This window comes from Hyperoodon ampullatus, assembly GCF_949752795.1.
Source record: "Hyperoodon ampullatus genome assembly, chromosome: 6".
In the NCBI taxonomy this organism is placed as follows: Eukaryota; Metazoa; Chordata; class Mammalia; order Artiodactyla; family Ziphiidae; genus Hyperoodon; species Hyperoodon ampullatus.
This window is the reverse complement of record NC_136919.1, coordinates 118,979,801-119,001,980: the sequence shown is the minus strand read 5'-3', so window position 1 is coordinate 119,001,980 and position 22,180 is coordinate 118,979,801. Positions and strand designations below refer to the sequence as shown.

General features: G+C 51.3%; 1 protein-coding gene across 1 annotated transcript in view; it reads left to right on the top strand.

Moving 5' to 3' along the window:
* Positions 1 to 19,966, top strand: part of KIF13B (kinesin family member 13B) — a gene marked incomplete at its 3' end in the record, with an annotated part of 184,320 nt that extends 164,354 nt beyond the window's left edge. Inside the window, exons 38-40 of the mRNA XM_079705977.1 lie at positions 11,437 to 11,499; positions 15,085 to 15,967; positions 19,701 to 19,966. Coding sequence (XP_079562103.1) covers positions 11,437 to 11,499; positions 15,085 to 15,967; positions 19,701 to 19,966 — 1,212 coding nt within the window. The remainder of the gene's footprint in view (positions 1 to 11,436; positions 11,500 to 15,084; positions 15,968 to 19,700) is intronic.
* Positions 19,967 to 22,180: the final 2,214 nt, after the last annotated feature.

Genomic DNA, 22,180 nt, shown 5'->3' with positions numbered 1-22,180 from the left:
TCACAGTAACAAAGACACTTCACAGCAACCCACCTAAACACCACACCTGGGTTCTCTCCGGCATCATTAGACAACACTTAGATCATTGCACTGAGTTCTGGGTATGTTACTACTAGACATTCATTGACCAACTGGAATTATTTCAGAGAATAACATCAGAAATGATTTGTGAGGATGGATGAAAGAAGTTATTTATAGCTTGACCAAACAATGACTAAGAGAGCTGACTGTATAAGCATTCAGGGGATATCAACACCAAAGGCAGGGAAGAATTGTGTAAGGATGGTTCCAGGAAAGCAGCAGTATGAAAGGCACAGAACAACAGAAATGAAGTTAACGAAGAGAATGGTAACAACCATAAATGAGTTACAGTGATTTATAGATAGCAGGGTACTCTCTAAAAAAAACCCCAGGGCTTTCTGTCACTGCTATTTTGTAAAAGGAAGATTTTGAAAATATGAAAGTATTCCCATTAAGAACTGGGGAATGGAATAGATCCTGTTTCTACCAGTCAGTCTTCCCTCTTTTCTTTGCTAGATTAGGTGGAAGAGAGGCAGAAGTTGTATAATGAAGGAATGATTATTATCAAAAAAGTACTTTTAATCAGAGTGTCCTTGACATTTTCAAACCAAGAATGTTCAGTTCCCTCCCTCATGCAAAGATAGCAACACACAACCACAGTGAAAATCTAATGAAAAAATTCATGTTTATTAACTTGTTCTTTGGAATCAGCAGGTTCTCAGATCAGGATTCTATTATTTTGGGGGGCCTATTTCAGCATCTGAAAAGATTCATGGATCTTTTCTTGTAAGATAGAAGTTAACAGTTTATTCTGAGGAATACAAAAATTTACAGAAAGAAAATAAAGATTTTAAGAAAGTCTTTAAAAACAAAGGTTCTTATATTTTACAAAATCATTCGGCTTGAACATATTCGTAAAGACTTATGTTTGTCATTTTTATGGAGATTTGTTTTTGTTTGTAATCAATTTCTGTCTGAGTTCCAGAAATGCAAAAGATACAGCACCGAAAGAGGTGGCAGCTGACAAAATTGCTGTCTTTGACCTTCTGATGCAAGTTTAGTAACTAATCTAGAAAATAATGAACTGCAATTAATGAAACCTGTACTCATATTCAAGTGTGTTTCTCAGACAGCACATACAATAATTGAAAGCACTTCCTGCTCTCCAATTAGTTAGATTGAATTAATGTGGCATAATAGCTTTTTTCATATATCTGGAAGATTGTGTTCAGATGAAGCTGTTTATGTACTTCAAACTTCGGTACTCCAAATGGCGTCTTTGGTTCATTTGGGGAATTAAAGAGTTAACGCTCACATTCACTTTCCACCATCAAAAACACAGCCGCACTTCCGGCCTATCTTTGTTTTACCATCTGCCCCTCTTCAGTGTCCTGCGCTTTGCTTATGGCTGCCTTGTTGACTTCAGGGATGTTTGTCTCCAGTTTCAACACAGCTTCCAGTGTGGAAGATGGACAGGGCCTTGAGTAGAGAAAGCAGCGCCCTGCGCATCTCTGGCCTAGTTGAAAAGATGCTTGGCTAGTTCTTCCAGCTTTCGTGTCAGCGATTCCTCCATGTATAAAATGGGGAGAAACAAACACAGCTACTGGTTCTTCCCTTGTGCATGAAGATGCTGTTTTAGGCTCTTCATACTTGGGCTCCTCTGATGAAACAAGCCATATAAATGCCTATCCTGGTGTCTTAAGGGTTCATCATCTTAACTAACTAAAATAAGAAAAGGTATCTATACTTTGTTTTCTAGCCTTGAGTTTTCCTTAATTATTCAGGTTATTTTTAAAGTTTATTTCCCCGTGTAGTTTATATTTGGATATGGTATGCCATATTGCTTTTTCTTGAGTTAACAAAGGGAAGTTTGCACAGCCCTTCTGGAGTGCAGACTTTTTAAAAAAATTCAAAGTAGGACTTCCCTGGTGGTCCAGTGATTCAGACTCCATGCTCCCAATGCAGGGAGCACGGGTTTGATCCTTGGTCAAGGAACTAAGATCCCGCATGCCACGCAGCGTGGTCAAAAAAACCCAAGAATTCGGGCTTCCCTGGTGGCGCAGTGGTTGAGAGTCCGCCTGCCGATGCAGAGGACACGGGTTCGTGCCCCGTCCGGGAAGATCCCACATGCTGCGGAGCGGCTGGGCCCGTGAGCCATGGCTGCTGGGCCTGCGCGTCCGGAGCCTGTGCGCCGCAACGGGAGAGGCCACAACAGTGAGAGGCCTGCGTACCGCAAAAAAAAAAAAAAAAAACAAAAACCCAAGAATTCAAGGCAAGTGATTTCTGTTCAATTGGTTTGGGGATGTATTCTTAGGCATTCTTCTTCTTCTTTTTTTTTTTAAATTTATTTATTTTATTTATTTTTATTTTTGGCTGTGCGCAGGCTTTCTCTAGTTGCGGTGAGTAGGGGCTGCTCTTTGTTGTGGTGCTCGAGCTTCTCACTGCACTGGCTTCTCTTGTTGCAGAGCACGGGCTCTAGGTGCGCAGGCTTCGGTAGTTGTGGTGCGTGGCCTCAATAGTTGTGGCACGTGGGCTGTAGAGCGCAGGCTCAGTAGTTGTGGCACCCGGGCTTAGTTGCTCCGCAGCATGTGGGATCTTCCTGGACCAGGGCTCGAACCCATGTCCCCTGCATTGGCAGGCGGATTCTTAACCATTGGGCCACCAGGAAAGCCCTAGGCATTCTTACTACTTTACAAAATGAGACTCTTATCTCTGTTTTCGTTTCCAAAATCATAACATCTTACCGTCTATCTTTGCCCCAGAAATGTATGGATATTGACATACTTAGAGACACTAAGTTGACAGGTTGTCTTCAGAATCAGAGTTAGTAGTTGATCTGAAAAATAATGAAAAGAAGATAGTTTCTAAGGCAGGATAGGAGTTGATGGAAGAGACCTCAGTCTGCCAGTCGTTTTCCACAAATGGGCCTTGTATACTTCTGTATGATTCTGGAGACCTGAGGTTGGAACCCTTTTTGGTAAAGAGCCAGATAGTATCATTTTAGGCTTTGCAGGCCAAACAGTGTCTGTCAGAACTAGCTGTAGTTCTGGTCCGAACATTGGGTCTGGTTTTGTTCCAATAAAACTTTATTTATAACCCTGAAATTTGAATTTCATATACTTTTTACATGTCACAAGGTATTCATTTATTTCAACAACTTCAAAATGTAAAAACCATTCTTAGCTTACAGGGCACACCGAGGTGGGGACAGTCTAGATTTAGACCCTGTTTTTAAGCTTTTAGATTGATAGCCATTCTATGTTTCAAGTAAACATCCTTCATCCTTCATGGGTGCTTGAGAAACTAAGTGGATGGAGTGAATATTACATCCTCTTTTTAAAAAATAGAGATCATTTTCACATAAATACTTAAAAAATTTTAATAATTATCATGCAGAAGTTTAAAAAGTTAACTAGCTAAACCCTAAAAAATAAGGAACAGTCTCTTTCCTGACAACTTCAGAAATATTAGTATTTAAAATTCTCTGTATCTAGGGCCTCAAGCAACTTGAACTAACACATATATGATAGAGTGAAATAAAAAGTCTGGATGGGCTTAGTCACTTTTATCAACAGATAAAACAATTTACTTGTTGATAGAAGAAGTGGGCCGTTTCGTTGTTTCATGTAACTGAATTAAATAGGAATATCAGATGGTGGACCTTGAGTGCCCATTTCTGAGGAGTAAGAAGGGCCCTGTCTACGTCTGGTGTTGCACACATTGTATCCCTAGCTCCTGGAACAACCTTTAGAATATAGTAGGCATCTGGCCCATGTTTTACTTACATCAGGTGGAATTGTTGATTGTTTAAAAATGTGTATATAATAAGTCTACCTAGAAATACCTTGGAAGATAACACCCGAAATCCCAATGATTGGATTACCATGGTACTTTAAAAATGTACTGAGTGCTTGGTGTGCCAGGGATTTTATATGCATCAGCTTAGTACCACTGCTGTCTGATGAAAATAAATATGAGCCACATGTGTCATTTAGAATTCTCTAGTACCCACATTTAAAGTAAAAAGAAACAGGTCAAATTAATTGTGATAAAGTAATTTAGGATTGACATACATACACTACCATGTGTAAAATAGCTAGCTAGTGGGAACCTGCTGTAGAGCACAGGGAGCACAGCTCGGTACTCTGTGACCACCTAGAGGGGTGGGCTGGGGGGACGGGAGGGGATGTATGTATACGTATAGCTGATTCACTTTGTTGTACGGCAGAAACTAACACAACACTGTAAAGCAATTGTACTCCAATAAAAAAAAATAAAAAAGTAAGAAGAAACAGGTCAAATTAATTTTAATAAGATAATTCACATAACCCAGTATATTCATAATATCATCATTTCAACCTGTAATCACTATAAAAAAACTCACTGAGACAGTCCCATCTTTTTTTCTGTACAGTCCTTGAAATCAGGTGTGTATTTTACATTTCCAGCACATCTCAATTTAGATACTAAATTTTCCTCAGAAATCTTGATCTGCATTTAGAGTTCATGAAGTTGAAAAAATAGATCCACATGCCCAAGCCGTTCCAAACATACTTAAAGGTGCTTTCATTTTTAAGTTTACATATTATTAGTTAAAATTAAGTAAAATAAATCCACTTCCTCAGTCACACCAGCCGCATTTCAAGTGCTCAGAAGCCATGTGGCTGGTGGCTGCCATGTTGGACCCGCAGAGTTAAAGGGTGATGTTAGACACTGAGTTGGACGGAGAGGAAGATGAGACTCAGGTGGGTTAACTAAGGTCAGAGCCTAGGGAGGAACAGAGCTGAGACATATTCAAGAAACAGAACTGCACAATTGTGATCTGGAGAGATTTCACTGGGTTTGATTAAAAATAGCAAGCGATTATATTTGTAGAATGAATGACTCTATAAAGTATTTGAAGGAGGAACTAGTCATGCCGTGGAAATACACTGGGTAGGATGTATCCATCTTTGTTTTTCTTGTCCATTTCTTTCTAAAAAAAGTTATCTCTGGGCAATGAGGAATCATTGACAACTTAAAGCAGGAGAGTGACGTGGTCAAATTTGTGTCTCAGAAAGCCCCTCTGACTGCAGTTTGGAAGATGGATTGGAATAGAATAAAACTGGAAGAATCTATTCAACTGTATGTACATACCTCATGAGGGATTGTAATATTGGTCAGAAAAGTGAACTCACCATCCAATGCTTGACACAGTGACACTTTAATGTCACTGATTGGAAGGAGCATGTGCCAGGTAGGGTAACAGTGTCTCTGGTGAGGACCAGCTGGTGGCCCCCCGCCATCTTCCCTGGGTGGCATTGCTTAGAGAACTCCTGTGGACTGGATCAACCACCTTCCAGATGTGATCACCCAGAGGTGATCAGGTCTACACAAAGGACTGAGGGATCAATTAGAATGCCGAGTTACTCATTTAAACTAAGAACTATAACTGCCAGGTGGATAAAAGTGCTGGCATCATCATGGCCAGCACAGTCTTACCTGGATCCCTCTGGAAAGCCAGAGTGCAGATCCTAAGGCTGCTCGTGAGCCCAGGCTGGTGCCGGGTTGGGTCCGAGGGCACCCCCTCCGCGGTGGCTGGAGCGTCTGTCCCTGCACCCACGTGGGGGGCACTGCCAGCTCTCCCTGACACTGCCAGCCTCACCACCCTGCCTCTGATTAACATAACCTTTAAAAATTTGTTTATATTGATTAGGCTATTGCTGATTCTTGATCTTTAGTAATTGTATGTGTCTGATTTTATCTAATGTTTATTACTTTACCAGAACATATTCAAAGATGAGGAAGTATCTTGTTTATGTGCACTGCCCCAGCTCAGTGGTGTTCCTTATATTTTTCTCACTTTAGCAGCACGAATATCAAAGGTTAGCTATTGAGTATTTATGGCAAAAATAAATCTTACATCTCTTGTTGTATTTTCCTATGCTTGGATTAAAGTGATTGGTTAGAGTTAAAAAAAGAAAAGACTTAGAGGAACATATTCACTTAGGAACCATTAGAAAATGACATGTAAGAATTTATCAAATTCAGGATAAGGGGTGATTATTAGGAAAGGTTCATTTTCAAACAAAAAAATACATCAGAAAATCTAATTTTTTTTTGAACAAAGTGATGATTTTTTGCTTCAGCTGATACCTCTTCTGCCCTCTACCTACCCCTATGCCCAAAGTTTGGACTTTGATAGGATTTTGATAGGATTTTTCCGAATCCTATCTAACTGTACAATTCAGCCTTCATGTCACTGAAGTAATTCATTCATTCACTTATTTAACTATTTATTCATTCAACAAACATTAAGTTCCTGTTTATGGATGAGATGAATGAGACATAACCCCTACCCTGCAGAGAGCTTGCAGTCGAGAAGGGCTCCCGTCGAGACACATCGACAGATAAATAAATAGGACGATGCTGTAGGTGCTGAATGTATGTGTCGGGGGTGACACAGTGAAGGCGGCATTCTACCTGCAGTTTGAGGAAGAGTAGATGTTGCTTGAGCTGAGACTTAAAGATGACTAGGTCTTCACCGGGTGGGATGTGATACCCTAGGGGAAGGGATAGCGCGAGGACGGCGTGTTCAGCGCAGAGTGGGTCAGCCTGCCGAGCCTGCCAAGCGAGGGAAGTGCAGCCTCGTGAGAGGTGAGGTTCTTTCAAGTCATGCCAAGGACTTCAGGCTTTACTCTGGGGCAAGGAGGTCTCCAAATTAGCTCTTATGCCTAGTTATGAAATTCTGAGCCAGTCTGCTCTGTTTTCATTCAGGTGGCATGTGGAAGCCAGAGTTTAGTAAATGACAAGGTATGGTATGAGAAGTGACCATCACCTTTTCCCCGAAATGCTTCGGAGCAACCCCCTCTGCCTGTCACCTGCCCATCGACTAGGTTTGAGCCACCCTCAGGACAGCCCGACGGCAGGTTCAGCTGGCCTCCAGGCCACAGTCCCTTTCCATCCCTGTCACTGACCCCCCTGGGCAGTCTGTGTGCATTTAACCGTTCGGTAAATGCCTCTGAACCTTGGTTTCTGTAGTGTGAAATGTAGATAATTATACTTATATGCGTGGGCCTCGTGGGACTACTTAATATTTATAGCTGCAAAATACTTTGCAGTCATTTTTATTAATAGTTACCAGATGTGTCATAAGGATTAATGAACTTATGATCTGCAGTGTTTTGAGCTCTTGAGATCGGAGGCAACCGCCCGCACGGGGGGTATGTAAAAGAGCATGAAAGTGCAAGCAGTGCCATTTGGAGATGTGCACTGTTAGGTGTGGAGGACAGGTGACACGCTGAAGATTTCAGTGCACTTCGTAGGTATTTCTGGTACCCTTACTAAGGTTGCTAAATTCACCAAGGGCCGTGGCCAAATATAGAAGGCTGGTACCCCCACACACACCCCTCCCCCCCATGATCGTGCACACTCACAGGTGCGTGTGCACGCTCTTTCTGCCGAGGCCACTGTCACCCTCGCCCTGTCGCCCCGTCTTCCTGGGCACCGTCTTTCGCTCCCCCCAGTTTCCAGGTGTTCAGGAGTCTCCTTCATATCTCTACATCTTCATTTCTCTTTCCTTTTTCTCTTACCATCCAAATGCAGGCTCTTATATTACTGGCTCTCCACTGAACCACTGAAGCAGCGGCTTAATTGACCTCTCCAAGTTTTCTGTCTACCTCTCTTTAGGGATCATCTTCTGTAAGCCTAGTTCTTACGGCCGCTTCATTCGGTCCCTTTGATAGTTCTTCATTGCCTGTGAAAATCCACCATAAATTTACATACAAGGCCTCCTCTGCACACCGTAACCTCCACTGCCTCTGCCCAGCACTGGTCAGTCTAGATCATTCTCTCTCTCTCCCAAGACCTCCTGGAAGGTTGAGTAGCTTTTCCTGGGCAGGGACGTGAGGAGGGAACACTGCCAGACACAAAGGGTAGCCTGCCTTTGTCACGCCGCTCTTCATGTTCGAGGTGTCCCTCAGCTGTGGGAAAAGCCACTCCGTCTTCAAGCCCTGTCTCAAAGTGAAATCACCCTCATGGAGGTGTTCTAGGCCTGGTCCCAGGAGGACCCCTTCCTCCTCAGAATCTCCTCTGCTTTGAAACTGTCATTCTGATAGCTGTCATTCTCCTTGACGTTTTTGTTATTTGCATACCGTCCTTCCCCCAAACTGGATTGCTGCCTTGTTGCGAGTGAGCCCGTATTCTTCAGGTCTTTGTGTTCCACAGCGCTGTTGCAATGCCTTGTACGCCTGAGACCTGAGTCCTTGTTGAGCTAAGTTTATACATTGAAGCAAAGCCCCAGTTAAGTTCATCACGTAGGGCAGTATTATGGGAAAATGTGAAATATACGGAAGTGGAGTGAATATTACAGTGACTCCCTAGGTACTCAGCATCTGGCTTCCGTAGAAACCAGTACACAGCCAGTCTTGTATGTCTGTGCCCTTACCCTCTTTAGCATGTCCCTTGCTGGAGAAGTATCCACCTGTGGTCGTCTCTGGTCCAGCGTTGGTATTTGGCAACCACTGCTACCTAGCACCTCTTGGAGGGGACACCCCGAAGTTACCAGTGTGTGAAGCGAAGTGGGTGTGGTCAAAGCACGTGAAGTTGCACTTCAGGACCCACTCAGACCTGATGTGATCTTATTGTTGACATGGTTTTCAGCCATTTCAGGTGTGTCTCATCATCCAGTGTCTGGTTCTCACGTCATCTGAATGCTGGGGGTTGGGCAGGCATCTCTATGGAGCAGATCTGTTGCCTGAGAAGTGGTTGTGGAGGGTGAGTGTTGGTCAGGGGTAGACTTGAAGTCTTCAGCTTAGTAGCCTGGAGCCACAGAGTCTCGCCAGGGGCCCTGCCCCACCAGGAAGCCCCCTGGGTCCACTGGATTCCAGCATCGCGTCCCAGTCAAGCTGGCCCCTTAATTCATTTCAGCAGATACTTTTCCAAACATTTACCGGATTTTTTAAATCACTCTGAATCATAAAGGAAAGTATCAATTATTTTTCCATGTTCTCTCCAGGAGGACAAGAATCGTAGAAAATCTTTCATCCTGGGTGGCTATAGTTCCATTCTTGGTGGGATTTTTACGTTTTTATGCCTTAAGGGAGAATGTTTCACACCAATCTTGTCGGTTTTAAATAAGATCTAAGTGAAGAATGTAAGTATTTTGGAGTTCCAGCTTAACAAACTTTTTTCTGCCCTTTCTGAGAATTATGCTCTGAACACCTTTCCATTCGTGGGGGACTTCAGACACTGTGGGGCAAATACAAATAAAGGGAGTGGCCGTGCGCTGCAGGACTGTAAGACAGGGTGAAGGGTACTTGCTTGAAATGGAGAACCCCTGCAAGGGAGCGGGGAGCACGGCGCAGGTGCTGGAGGGTGGGAGGGAGGGATGTGAGCCGGGCGGAGGGGCCAGGGGCCGTGGTTTTGCTGCCAGCGGGCGCCCTCCCTCATTCTGTGCTGTCGCCTGCTCACACCGGCTCTCTTAAAGACACCTCTGATCCCCGCTCTCCTGGGCCTTCAACCCCGAGGAGCTCCCCAGTGTTTGCAGGGTAGAGTGCATCTTCCTTTCCTTTATCCCTAGGTCCTCCCATCTGTTTAGCTGGATCTCCTACCATCTCCTATTTAATCGCCTCTCCTCTGTGCTTTTGCCCAAATCCTGTTGCTGATCCCTCACCTCTACAAAATTAATCCCTTCTAGCACTTTTCTCCCAAAGGCAGTCCCAGGGCATAATTGGTGGTAGCGGTACCTTTGCTGAAACGCGATTGTTTGGTGTGTGGACACAGCAGGTCGACACCCACCCTCAGTGGGCCGTCTTGTTGCAGGTGGGCTTTTCTCCCTTCAATTAAGAGTCTGGGCTGCCGAGTAGGAAGCAAGACTTTGGCCGTAAGCCTTCGTGCCTGCAGACCGTCTGGGGAGTCGTGACAGCAGAGGCCCCCAGGCCCCCAGGTGCTCCAGGGACCTGGGAGGACCTGGAGTGCTCAGGGCCAGTGGAAGGGACCTGGAGGGATCTCCGGGCAACTTAGATGAGATAGTAGATCAGTGAGCCAGCAAGAGAAGAGACACGCGTAACTGCGTGGAAACAAACTCCGACTCCCAATGTTGACTCCTTCTGTGAGACAGGACTGCGGGTAGGTGTTCGTTTTGCCAGGACGGAGCCCTCTTAGAGCCCAGCTCTCTGAGGCGAGGTCCAGACTCGTGCGTCGGAGCAGGCAGGCCTGGGAAGGGGCCAGACGTTGGTTGAGAGAATAAAGGCGGACGTGGTGGACCCCGGGCTTCTTCGAGACGACTGCGTCTACTCTGTGCCCTTCCCCACCTGCTGTAGTGAACTCAGCAGCTACCAACTCCTTCACGGTTACCAGCTCCTCCTTTGAGGTCTGTTTTCCTTATCCTGGGGCTGGTTTTTGTTTTTATTTATTTATTTTTGGCTGCGTTGGGTCTTCGTTGCTGCGCGCGGGCTTTCTCTAGTTGTGGCGAGCAGGGCTGCTCTTTGTCATGGTGCATGGGCTTCTCTTGTTGCCAGGCACGGGCTCCAGAGCACAGGCTCAGTAGTTGTGGCGCATGGGCTTAGTTGCTCCGCAGCATGTGGGATCTTCCCAGGGCTCGAACCCATGACCCCTGCACTGGCAGGCAGGTTCTTAACCACTGTGCTGCCAGGGAAGCCCCCTAGTTTGTGTCTTTTTTTTTTTTTTACTCTCTGTTTGTAAATGTTCCTTGAACCGCGTGTCCATAAGCAGCCTACTCCGTTCTTGTGATGTCACCTGTGCCCATTAACTCCGGCTCTCGTCCCCTCACCCCTGCTCTGTTGCTGGGGCCTGTGATCTGCCCGCCTCCCTCTTGCACTGTTTCTCCAGCCAGCCTGCCTTCCACCAGCAGGTCGGTCTTCTTCACGTCCTGCCCTCTCTGCCCAGGCGTTGCAGGGGTCCTCACCATGGCCCCGGAGCTTTAGTTCAGACCCCAGAGCCTCTGTCTACATCCCTGGCCTGCTGAGCCTCATGCTGCAGCCACACGGGCTCCTGTCCTCCTCGCTTCCTGTGACGGCGCTGCCTGTGACGCTCTCGACCAGGAGCTTCCCGGGCCGGTGACGTCCTGTAACGCTTGTATGTAGAGACACAGCCCTTGGCTAACGTGTGCCACACGAGAGTGGAGGGATCACACCATACACCTTTCTGTCTTCAGCGCGTGTCCGGTGTTGCCAGCTGGGGATGAGCAGCTGGCTGAGCTCCCGGCTTCTCATGTTTCCTCTGCAGCGTCCCGACCCCAGCCCTGGGCAGGCCTGCTAGGCAGTGACTTGTTAGAATTCCTGAAAGTTGTAAAAGTTCGCTTCGGGTGGGTCACCCTGACAGCCCTCCTGTCTGTTCAGTTGAAATCTTCTCTGGTTATTCTGTTGTGCTTCCCCTGATTGACCCCTGTCTCCACCTGTTCCCTTGTTTCCTCAGCCCGTGCCTCGAATCATGGTGCAGTCAGCCCTCCCAGATGCCGGGACGCCCAGGATGGTGGAGGTGAGTTAGTCGGGCCTGGTGGCGCCTTTGCTGGTGGCTGCCCCACATACCGTGGGTGGCCCCGATGCTGTAATTGTTGAGTCCACACCCGTGGTTTTTTATTTTAGCATTCCCGTTTTGATAATTAACTATAATATAGGTCACCATCTTCTCCCTCTATATTTTGCTTGTAACACTTTTCTGTTTTCAACTTGTTAATCATATGATTGCTAAACTTTTAGGTGCTTGACTGCTAATGTAGTCTGTGGCTTTAATAGCCCACTGCTAGGTAGAGGCGATTTCTATAAACAGAACAATCTCCTTATTCCAAGTGTTGACTAAATTCTCAGTTTTACATTTCATTCTGATTCATGATATCAGCGTGAAAAGACTGATGCTAAGCTGGGGAGAAAATAGTCTCTTATGATCTCCCACAGATGAACAGCACTTCTGATCTCATGAATAGCAAATCTCTTTTCTCCCACTGTGTGTTCATCCTCTTAGGAAATGTGGTATCGTCATAGGAAAATTTTATTTATTAAAACAATAGGAAAAGAGGCCAAATAATTAGAAAGAAAATTTAGACGTTCAAGAATTTACTACTTTCTGAACAGCCCTTTGCAATGCAGGACATCCTTGATGTTCACGAATTTAACTGAAGATAGAGCTGTGACACACCCCCCAGCCCTCTATGAGTTGGGTTTATTATTTCTCGGAGGCACGACTGGGGTCCCAAGGCCGTTGAGGCAGAATGAGACGGAGTCCCTTACGTAAGGGCGCCGCCTTGCGCGCTCTGCGCAACTTTGCTCCACATCCCGCTGGCTCGCTCGGCATCCTGCTGGCTCACTGGCGTCCAGGCTTTCTGGCAGCCTTAGGAATGTCAGTGGCAAAGTGTAACCCAAAGACGCAGGGAGGTTCTCATTCACATAGCAGCTCCAGTCGAGTGGGAGCGGTTGCCGCAGTGCCGAAGCGGAAGCATCTGAGCTGCGCTCGGTCAGCGGGAAAGAACGGGGTTATCTGGCCTCGCCTTCTGCTGCCTCCTGTCACCTTTTTCTTGTCGCTGTGGATGTGACCTCTGGTCCCTGGCTTTTCACTTACTGGAGCCTTTGGGTGAATCCTTTAGCCTCTCTGGGCCGTGTTGTAAAGCGAGTACTTTCTGGCCCACATCAGAGGATCCCACAGCGCTGATGGGGGAACAGCAAGGGGCTCTAGGGCACTGTTGCAGGGCTGTCCCCCCTCCGGATGGGCCCAGCTGCCCTTAGCAGACAGCAGGTCCGGCAGTGGTGGGTTGGACCCTGGGAGAGTGGGGAACGCAGGCTATTTAAGGGCCATAGTTATTGTTCAGATTCTAGACTGTTGTAATTTTGTTTGTGTATTCTTCCCTGCCCAGTCAGTGATATTCATACTAAAAGAGAAAAGAGTAAATAACACATGTACAAGTTGCAAAAGAAAAATGATTGAAGGATTGCCTAATCTTTTAGAGTATTTATGCTGGTGACAGTTATTGATCTATTGGATTTAGTAAATTTTGCAGCCCAGAGATCCATCACAAAAATGGGTTGTTAATCTCAAGAGGTGCTGTTAATTTTGTACCCTGAGAATGTGCCTTGTGGGGGAAGGAGGGCCTCTGGAGACAGGAATATAAATGACAATTCACGTGAAAATGCACGATTTATCAAATTGCTGAGTTAAGCCAAGTGACTGTAAGAGACTTATAGACCTCAGCTGTTTCCCAGTTCAAATAAATCCTGTATTTCAAATGGAAAATGGCCATTCTCGTAATATAAATAATCTTTCCGTAAATACTGAAAACACTTCTTTTTCTGAGCAGCACCTCTCTCGCCCCCCAGCCCACTCCCCACTCTGTCTCCCGTTCCCTGTCATTGTGCACTGGGAATAGAAAGATAATCCGCCACCTTCTCCCAATGGCTTAAGTTATCAAGGCAAGACATCTTAGAGCGCGCCAGAAACCGCAGAGCTCGGCGGAGCCGCGACTGTCGTCTTCCCCAGGAGGTGGGGCTCTGCGCGTCTCTGCGGGCTCCCTCGGACCCGGTGACGTGAGGCGGAGAGGCCAGCGTAGCTCTGGCTTCGCTCAGCCCCTGCTCCTCGGCCCGAGTCTCCCGGGACCAGAGGCCCTGATCTGTGACATGGGACCAGCCTTGAACAGCAGCTTGAAAGACGGCCTCTCAGAGGAAGGGCGCAGCCTGCAGGCAGCCTCTGTTCCTCCTCTTCCCCCTGCCTCCCCGCCCGCAGGCCCCAGGGTTGTTGCTTCCTGCCCGAGCTGGTGGAGCTGCGCCCTGGCACTTCCAGATCCTCCAGTGAGGCCATCATTTCAGTTTTGCAGGAGGAAGGTGCTCTTCTGCCCTCCGGCGATGCTGTCAGCCTCCCCGTGGAGTCGGTGCTGGGCAGGGGGATCCGTTCACGTGGGGGCAAGAGTTCTGAGCCTGAGTGCAGGGAAGTGGGAGGCGCTGGGAGGTGTGCGCCTGCCGTGTGCCACGCTCCGTGTGAGGGCCTGGTCTGCCTGCCTTGTGCCGCATCGCCAAGGTGGCCGCCCCGTACGCGTTGTTCCCACCACCAAGCGATTCTTGGACACCAGCTGTGTGTCCTACAGTGAACTCGGCTTCTGACCCCATCTACTTGGAGACAGTGTCAGATGCCACAGGTTGAGGGCTCAGCTCCACAAGACTGTCCCCATTTCAGAGGCCAAGTCCAGTGTGCTCCAGATCAGAGGGTCCCATGACCCCTTCCTCAGGTTGAATGAATTTGCTAGAGTGACTCGCAGAACTCAGAGCAACATTTGACTTACTAGATTATCCGTTTATTATAAAAGGATGTAAGAAAGGAACAGCCAGCCGGAGAGATGCGTAGGCGAAGGGTGGGGAGCTTCCACGCTCTCTGGGCACAGCGCTCTCCCCAGATCACCACGCGTTCACCAACCCAGAAGCTCTCCAAACCCTGTCCTTTTGGGTTTTTACGGAGGCCTCGTTGTGTAGGTGGTTGATTCAGTCATTGGCCATTGGTGATCGGTTCAGCCTTCAGCCGCTCCCCAGAGGTCAGGGGTGGGATGGAAAGTTCGCATCCTCTAGTCACATGGTTGTTCCCCCGGCAACCAGCCCCCTTCCTTGGGGGCTTTCCAAGAGTCACCCCCTTAACAAGCTCAGATGTGGCTGAAAGGGCCTCGTTATGAGTATCGAGAAGCCCTTATTGTTATTACCACTTAGGAAACCCAAGGGTTTGGGGAGTTCTGTGCCCAAAAACAAGACTAGGACCCAATATGGAACTCCTACTAGAAATCATGCCGTCACAGGCAGCTGTTAAGATCTGCAGTTTACGGAAAGGAGAGGCGACGAGGGCACCCGTGGCCATCTTGCTTAGCCCTCAGTCGCGGCAGGGGCAGCGCCAGCGTGGAGCCTAGTCGGCCTGCGTATCCGGTTCGCGGAGGTCGCGCGGCAGAACAGGGGACCTGCGGTGGGAACCGGGTCCGCCCTGCTGCACGGCTGCGCTTGCCCCACCGTCGGAGCCGTCATGACCCCGCTGACGACAGCACTGGTCTCCAGGCCTTGGGGAGCGGACGCCTAACTGTGGATTCTCCCCTCCCTGCTGCAGGCTCAGCGAGAGAGCGCGGGGCTGTGCGCGGCCCCCGACGTGCCCGTGGCCTTGCCGGCCGCCCCCTCGTCCAAGACCGACGACGGACCCCCGAGACCCGCGCCCACCTCCCCGGCCCCCGAGGGCGCGGACGGGCCGCCCAGCCCCCTGAGCGAGGCGTCCAGCGGCTACTTCTCACACAGCGTCTCCACCGCCACCCTGTCGGACGCCTGCGGCCCCGGCCTGGATGCCGCGGCGTCGCCCTCTCCTGGCCCCGGCCCGGCCACCCCCGAGCCCGAGCCCCCGGCTACACCCGTCACGTCCCGCGTCCCGCCCGGCCCGGCGGAGCGGATGGCGCCGGGAGACGGTGCAGCCACAGCCCCCGTCGAGGCTGCAGCGGTGAAGCGGGACGAGGTGGCAGGCCCCCCCGCGCCTGACCGGCGGGGCAGGAGTGACCCTGCCGCCGCCCCCCAGAAGCCGGAGAGCCCCCAGCCCGAGGCGAAGCCGGCTGCCTGCCCAGGGCCCGACGTCTCCAGGCCACCGCCGCCTGCTGACCCCCGGTGCCAGCCGCCCGCTCCGGCCCCTCCCTTCAGGATCCAGAAGGTGCGGACCTCGGAGCTGAAGTCCTTCACACGCATGCTCGGCGGGGACCCCGGCGGCCCCTCGGGGAGCGAGGAGGACCCGCGGGCCTCAGGGGGCCCGGGCGACGGCAGCGCTGGGACAGAGGCCCCGGGAAAGCTCGAAGTCTCCTCGGATTCTGAAGAAGCCAGTGAGGTCCCAGAGTGGCTCAGAGAGGGAGAATATGTGACCGTGGGCACCAACAAGACGGGCGTCGTGAGATACGTGGGGCCCACTGACTTCCAGGAGGGCACGTGGGTCGGAGTGGAGCTAGACTTACCTTCAGGTGAGTGCTGCTGCTTTGGGACAGGTTCCGGGTCCCGGGGCGACTCACCGTGCCCCCCGTGGTCTGGCAGAAAAGGGCCAGCCCTGCCCTGCACCGCCCAGAGCCTGCTGTGTGCCCTTGGGCACATCGTTCATGTCTCTGAGCCCCTGGGTCGCCTTTCCAAAATGAGGAATTTTCTCTAGATAAGAGTTTCCTAAGCGTTTTCAGAGTCAGAGTCCCTTTTTTTAACCTGCAGAAATTTCTCAGAAACCAAAGACCTTAATTGAAAGCTACTCTTAATTTGGTGGTGAATTTAAATCCTGATTTTTCTTTTTTTAGTGACAGAAGCGTCTGCATTTCAACTGTCACAGCAGCTCTGTCTGCCGTGCTTGCTCAGGTTACAAAAACCAATGCCCATGTGGAGCTTCAGATGCCTCAGGTGTTCCTAAGACACCCCAAGGCTCCTGGGCCCCCAGGGGGAGGACAGAAGGTGAGGTGATAGCAGAGCCTCGTGGGCTCACCAGTCTCTTAAGTCTCCTTATAGAATGGCCTGCCTCCAAGCCAAGAGATCATCATTTCAGAAAACCTGAGGGCAGGACTTAAGGAAACATGTACTTTGTCCTGCCATTCATTCATTCGTTCGTTTATTTATTTATTTATTTTTATTTACTTTTGAACGTGTCCGGTCTTTGTTGCTGTGTGCAGGCTTTCTCTAGTTGAGGCGAGCGGGCTTCTCATTGAGGTGGCTTCTCTTGTTGCGGAGCATGGTCTCTAGGCACATGGGCTTCAGTAGTTACAGTGCGTGGGGCTCAGTAGTTGTGGCTTGCGGTCTCTAGAGCTCAGGCTCAGTAGTTGTGGTGCACGGGCTTAGTTGCTCTGCGGCATGTGGGATCTTCCTGGACTAGGACTGGAACCCGTGTCCCCTGCATTGGCAGGTGGATTCTTAACCACTGCACCACCAGGGAAGTCCCCAATTTTTTTTTTTAATTGAGGTATAGTTGATTTACAATATTAGCTTCCAGTGTACGGCATAGTGATTCAAAATTTATATAGACCGCACTCCATTTAAAGTTATTATAAACCATTGGCTGTATTCCCTGTGCCGTACACTATGCCCTTGTAGCCTATTTACTTTGTGCATAGTGGTCTGCACCCCTTAGCCCCCACCTCTGTCTTGCTCCTCCCGCTTTCCCTCTCTCCGACTGGTAACCATTAGTTTGTTCTCTGTATTTGTGAGTCTGCTTCTGTTTTGTTATATGCATTCATTTGCTTTCCTTTTTAGGTTCCACATGTAAGTGATAACGTACAGTATTTGTCTTTCCCTGTCTGACTTACTTCACTGAGCATAATTCCCTCTAGGTTCATCCATGTTGTACCAAATGGCCTGCAGATTCTTTTTTTTTTTAAACACCTTTTTTTCTTTATAAATTTATTTATTTATTTCTGGCTGTGTTGGGTCTTCGTTTCTGTGCGAGGGCTTTCTCCAGTTGTGGAGAGAGGAGGCCACTCTTCATCGCGGTGCGCGGGCCTCTCACTGTCACGGCCTCTCCTGTTGCGGAGCACAGGCTCCAGACACGCAGGCTCAGTAGTTGTGGCTCACGGGCTTTGTTGCTCCGCGGCATGTGGGATCTTCCCAGACCAGGGCTCGAACCCGTGTCCCCTGCATTGGCAGGCAGATTCTCAAACACTGCGCCACCAGGGAAGCCCTAAACACCTTTATTGTGATGCAATTTACATACCAAAAAATCCACCTGTTTAAAGTGTACAATTCAGTGGTTCTTAGTATATTTCCAGAGTTGTACACCCTAATTTTAGAATGGGTTTATCACCCCAAAAAGAAGCCACATGTCAGTTAGCAAGACACTACCCTCCCCAAGCCCCAGGTAACCATTAATCTACTTTTTTGTCTAAATTGATATGAAAGGTTCTAATCTGGACTTTCACATAAATGGAGCCATAAATACCCGGCCTCTTGGGACTGGCTTATTTCACTTCCCGAGGTTCCCGGGCTTAGCCAGTTGTGGTCTGTGTCAGCACTTCATGCCTTTTTGTGGCCGATACTGTAGGGATGCCCCACGCGGTCGTTGTTCATCCACTTGTCAGTTGATGGACGTTTGGGTTGCTTCCACTTTTTGGCCGTTGTGAGTAAGGCTGCGGGGAACACTCGTGTGTTAAGATTTTGCGTGGACACACTCATTTCTCTTGAGGAGGTAGGGCGGGGAGTTCACTCTGTGTCTAGCGCGCTGAGCTCGGCCGGCCTGATTGCCTTTCTCCCTCCCACCAGCGTGTCCCAGGGTGGGGTGGCCGCTCCCTGAGCTGAGGCTTGGAGGCTGTGGAGATGGGTTTTAGCACAGCTTGTGTGGCCTGCTGGGTGTCGCCAGTGAGGTGCTGTCCTTTGGTCCAGCAGAGTGAGGGTTGCGGGAGGGGGTTCCGTGAGCCCCAGGCCCCAGTGACTGTCTCTCAGCCCCTAGGCTCAGCTGTGAGATCACTTGTCTCTAAAAAAACAATTTTGGCCAAGAATGTCATAAAATGGAAGAGGTGGAAGACTAGTGCAGCACAGGCTGGAATACTTCTTAAATTCCATTGCTGCTGAGATGCAAAGGGGAATCGGGAAAGACATTTCTATCTGTAATGGAGCTCAAGAATTAAAGGGGGATTAGCGAATAGACGAATTCGTCCAGCGAATAAATACTAAGCACCTACCACATTCCAGTCCCTGTCCTGGATTTCGAGGACACCTTGGTGAGCAAAACGAAGTTCTGGTTTCCCTGGACTTACGTTTTAGAGGGAAGAGAATTGCCAGGTAAACAAACAAAATGTGATATAGTAGCGAGTGCTTTGCGGAGAGCAGGGAGAGCGTGTGCTCCCGAGGGACCAGAGCTCTGGCGGCAGGGGCGCTGGGCGCGCGGGGCAGATGCCCGGTAGAGAAGAGCAGTCAGAGGGCCACCTCGGGCTGCACACGCAGCTGAGAGGCAGCAGGGTTCTCGGAGGGCAGGCTGGGCGGGCGGGCCCCCAAGGGACAGGGCAGGGCCACACACAGGCCCCCGCCTTCGAGGGGGAGGCAGGAAGGGAGAGCGAGAGGTCACCTGTGACTCCTGCTGACCTTGAGAGGAGCCGGTGGAGGGTGGGCCTGTTTGAGAGGGAGGAAGGGAGGAGGCAGGCTGCGGGGTGCAGGCAGTGAGTGTGGACAGTTCACGAGTGCTTTGCTGCAGAGATCACGTTCCCCGGCAACCCATCACCATGGGCTGCGGACACTTAGGGATCAGCTCCCCGCCCCCACCAGTGCTGTCCTTCCCCTTAAAGCGTTTTTTGTTTGCTTTCACCAAGAAGACATCTTCTCCCCATCTTGACACACCAGGCGTGACATCTCACTAGCTACAGTTTGGTAATTTGCCAGTTTGCATCTAATAGATTTAGGGAAAATAATCGTTCCATTCACGACATCCATCCTGGGTTTGCATCTTGACTGTCCAGACTGACAGCGATTGGTGCCGAGGGCGGGGCGAGCGGGCTGGCTCTGCCTTGGTGGCACGTGGGCGTCAGAAGTGACAGGCCCTGGCCGTGCCGGAGGCCACCGGGATCTGTCCGCAGTGAGCACCTCTGCTGCTCGGGAGGCACTGCCCCGGCCCCGCTCCTTCAACGGGGACCGGCTGCGCGGGCCTGGGCTCACGGGGGTTCCGCGGGCCTGGGTTCACGGGGGTCCCGCGGGCCGGGAGCCGCCTCCACGTCTTCCTTCCTTTCTTCCTTCCCGCAGGTAAAAACGACGGTTCCGTCGGCGGGAAGCAGTACTTCAGGTGCAGCCCCGGCTACGGGCTGCTGGTGAGGCCGGGCCGCGTGCGCAGGGCGGCGTGCACGGGGCGGCGGCGCAGCGCGGGGCTCCGGCCGCAAGGCGCCCCCGAGCCCCGCAGGAGCGGCGCGCTCTCTGGCTCCGCCACCAACCTGGCCTCGCTGACGGCGGCGCTGGCCAAGGCCGAGCGCGCCCCCGGGAACCCGGAGAACCGCAAGTCCTGGGCCAGCTGAGCGGCGGGTGGCCGCCTCCCGTCCTTCCTGGGCGGCGGACAGAGGGCGCGGGCCCCTCCGAGCCTTTGCGGGGACAGCCCCGGGCGGGCCCTCTAGCCCTCTCCGTGGGGACGGGCGGGGAATGCTTTCTGCACGTCGCGGGGCTGGTGACCTCTCCCTGTTTCTCCCTCTCCCCAGAGAGTGAGGCGGCGTCGCAGCCGGGCCGCGGGTGGAAGGTTCTAGGAGCCCAGCGTGGTCCCGGATTGTGGAGAGCGGGGTTCCGCCGTCTTCCTGGGCCTGGGGCCGCCCCGACTGCGGCCGCTGTTGCTCTCTTTTCTGTGCTGGTGACCCCGTTAACCTCTTAATTTAAAGCGTAACCGCTACTCGTGCCTTTCCCTCCCGCGGAGGCGGCGGTCCGCACCCCCGTAGCCCCCAGCGCCTCTCCCCACCTCAGGTGCCTGGGGCCCTGGGCCTGCCCCCGGCCCCGCGCCTTCCCCTCTTCCTTTCCACGGGGTTTCTTAGAGGTTTCTTGGTGGGTATTTTAGGGTCTTTATACCCAGGAAGTTTTTTCTCTTGGCCATTTATTCCCTTAACAGAGTTCTTGGCATATATTTATTATATTTATTTTTTCAAAATCCGAAATAGTTCGCGATCCACAATCATCCTCCCCTGTGAGTGCCCAGGGCCTGCCTTGCGCTGCCAGCTTCTGTGGCCGCTCGGGAGCTGCCGGCCTCCTGCCTCTGGCGGGGACCCCCGGCGGCCGCTGCCCCTGCTTGTGTCCTTTATCGCAGATACACAAGTGGCCTTACTCTAAGCTCACAGTGAAAACCTGGAGAATTTTGTTGTGCTTCTGTGGCCAGTGACAAAGTCGGTCAGAGGCATCGTGGCCTTGGTGCGGTTTTGGTTCTGGGAGGGTCCTTAGACCAGCTTAGCTCCGTGGCGGTTCTGTGCCCTGACGCCCACCCAGCCTGGGGCTGCAGCCCGGCAGGCGGAGGGAGAGCTGCCCACCCCGCTGCCGGCGGGGTTTATCCCTGGGAGCCTCGCAGAGCCACAGGCCAGGCTGGCCCGGGTGGCGCTGGGGACGGCGTGAATCATCCCAGAGCATCGTCTGGCCCCACCAGGACAGCCCTGGTCCAGAGCCCTTTCACCACCAGTGCCTTTGGTATTACCAGGGTGGTGGCCCAGTGACCTGGTGTCCAGGCCTGTGGCGGGCCACCACTTGTACACCTTCCTGTTCTCAGCTGGCATTCCGAGGAACACCTGCCATGCGTGTCCCCGAATTAAGCGCTCCCGACTCTGTGCCAGCTCTTCTGCATAAGCTCCTTGCCAGCGCGGAAGCTCTGCTTCAGGCCTGTTTTCAGGGCGAGGTTCTCCTCCGTGGATGCTAGCACCACCCGCTCCCTGGGAGGGCGGCTCTCTCTCCCAGAGCCTCAGGTGACCTGCCTGCGGGGGCAGAAAGTCCGCACCCGGCGCACTGGAGAGAAGACGCCATAGAAATGGAAGGTGGTTTGGGTGTTTGTGACCCTCATTTACGGAGCCAAGTACTTGCTGGGGCCCATCTGCCCTGTGACGGGCGTCGCAACCTTGCAGAACGGGCTTGGGACGGTCGGTCGGGGGATGTGAAGGGTCGGGCTCTTTTTGTCGTCGGTTGAGTTGAAGTGGAACAGATGACAGCCCAGTCACTGCCCTGAGCAGGTTTTTGGCCGGAGCTTGCGGGGGCTCCTCCCCCTTCTCCCGGCCTCCCCTCCGCCTCCTCCCGGGGCCTGCTTTTCAAACGTCCCCAGTTCCGCCTGCCTGAGAGTGTCCCACCAGCCCTGCCCAGCATCTCTGCCCCCAGGGAAGCAGCGTTTCCTGAGAGCCCTTGACCTTGTGCTGCCAGGACTGGGGGCGGTGGCCAGAGCCCGTTGTGTGCAGAGGTGGTGCTTTCTCCTGGGAGGAAAGCACTGTCGCTGCTCTCGAGTCTGTAGCTCCCAGCTTGCCTGGGGTTTTCTCAGAATGAATCAGGTTTGGGCCTGTGCTGGTGGCGTTAGAGAGGCCACGTCGTCCCATCGGCGTTCCTGGTGAGCTGTTCCCGTGGCCAGAGAGCCAGACGCGGGCCGCCCCGGCATCCTCATCTGTCAGCCCTGCTGGCAGCAGGCAGCTGCTGGCCTGGCTCTCCTGACCCAGCTCTGGGCCCTGGTTGGCCCGGGACCCTCGAGGGCAGTGAGGTGGCCCCTGGAAGAGCAGAGCAGGGCG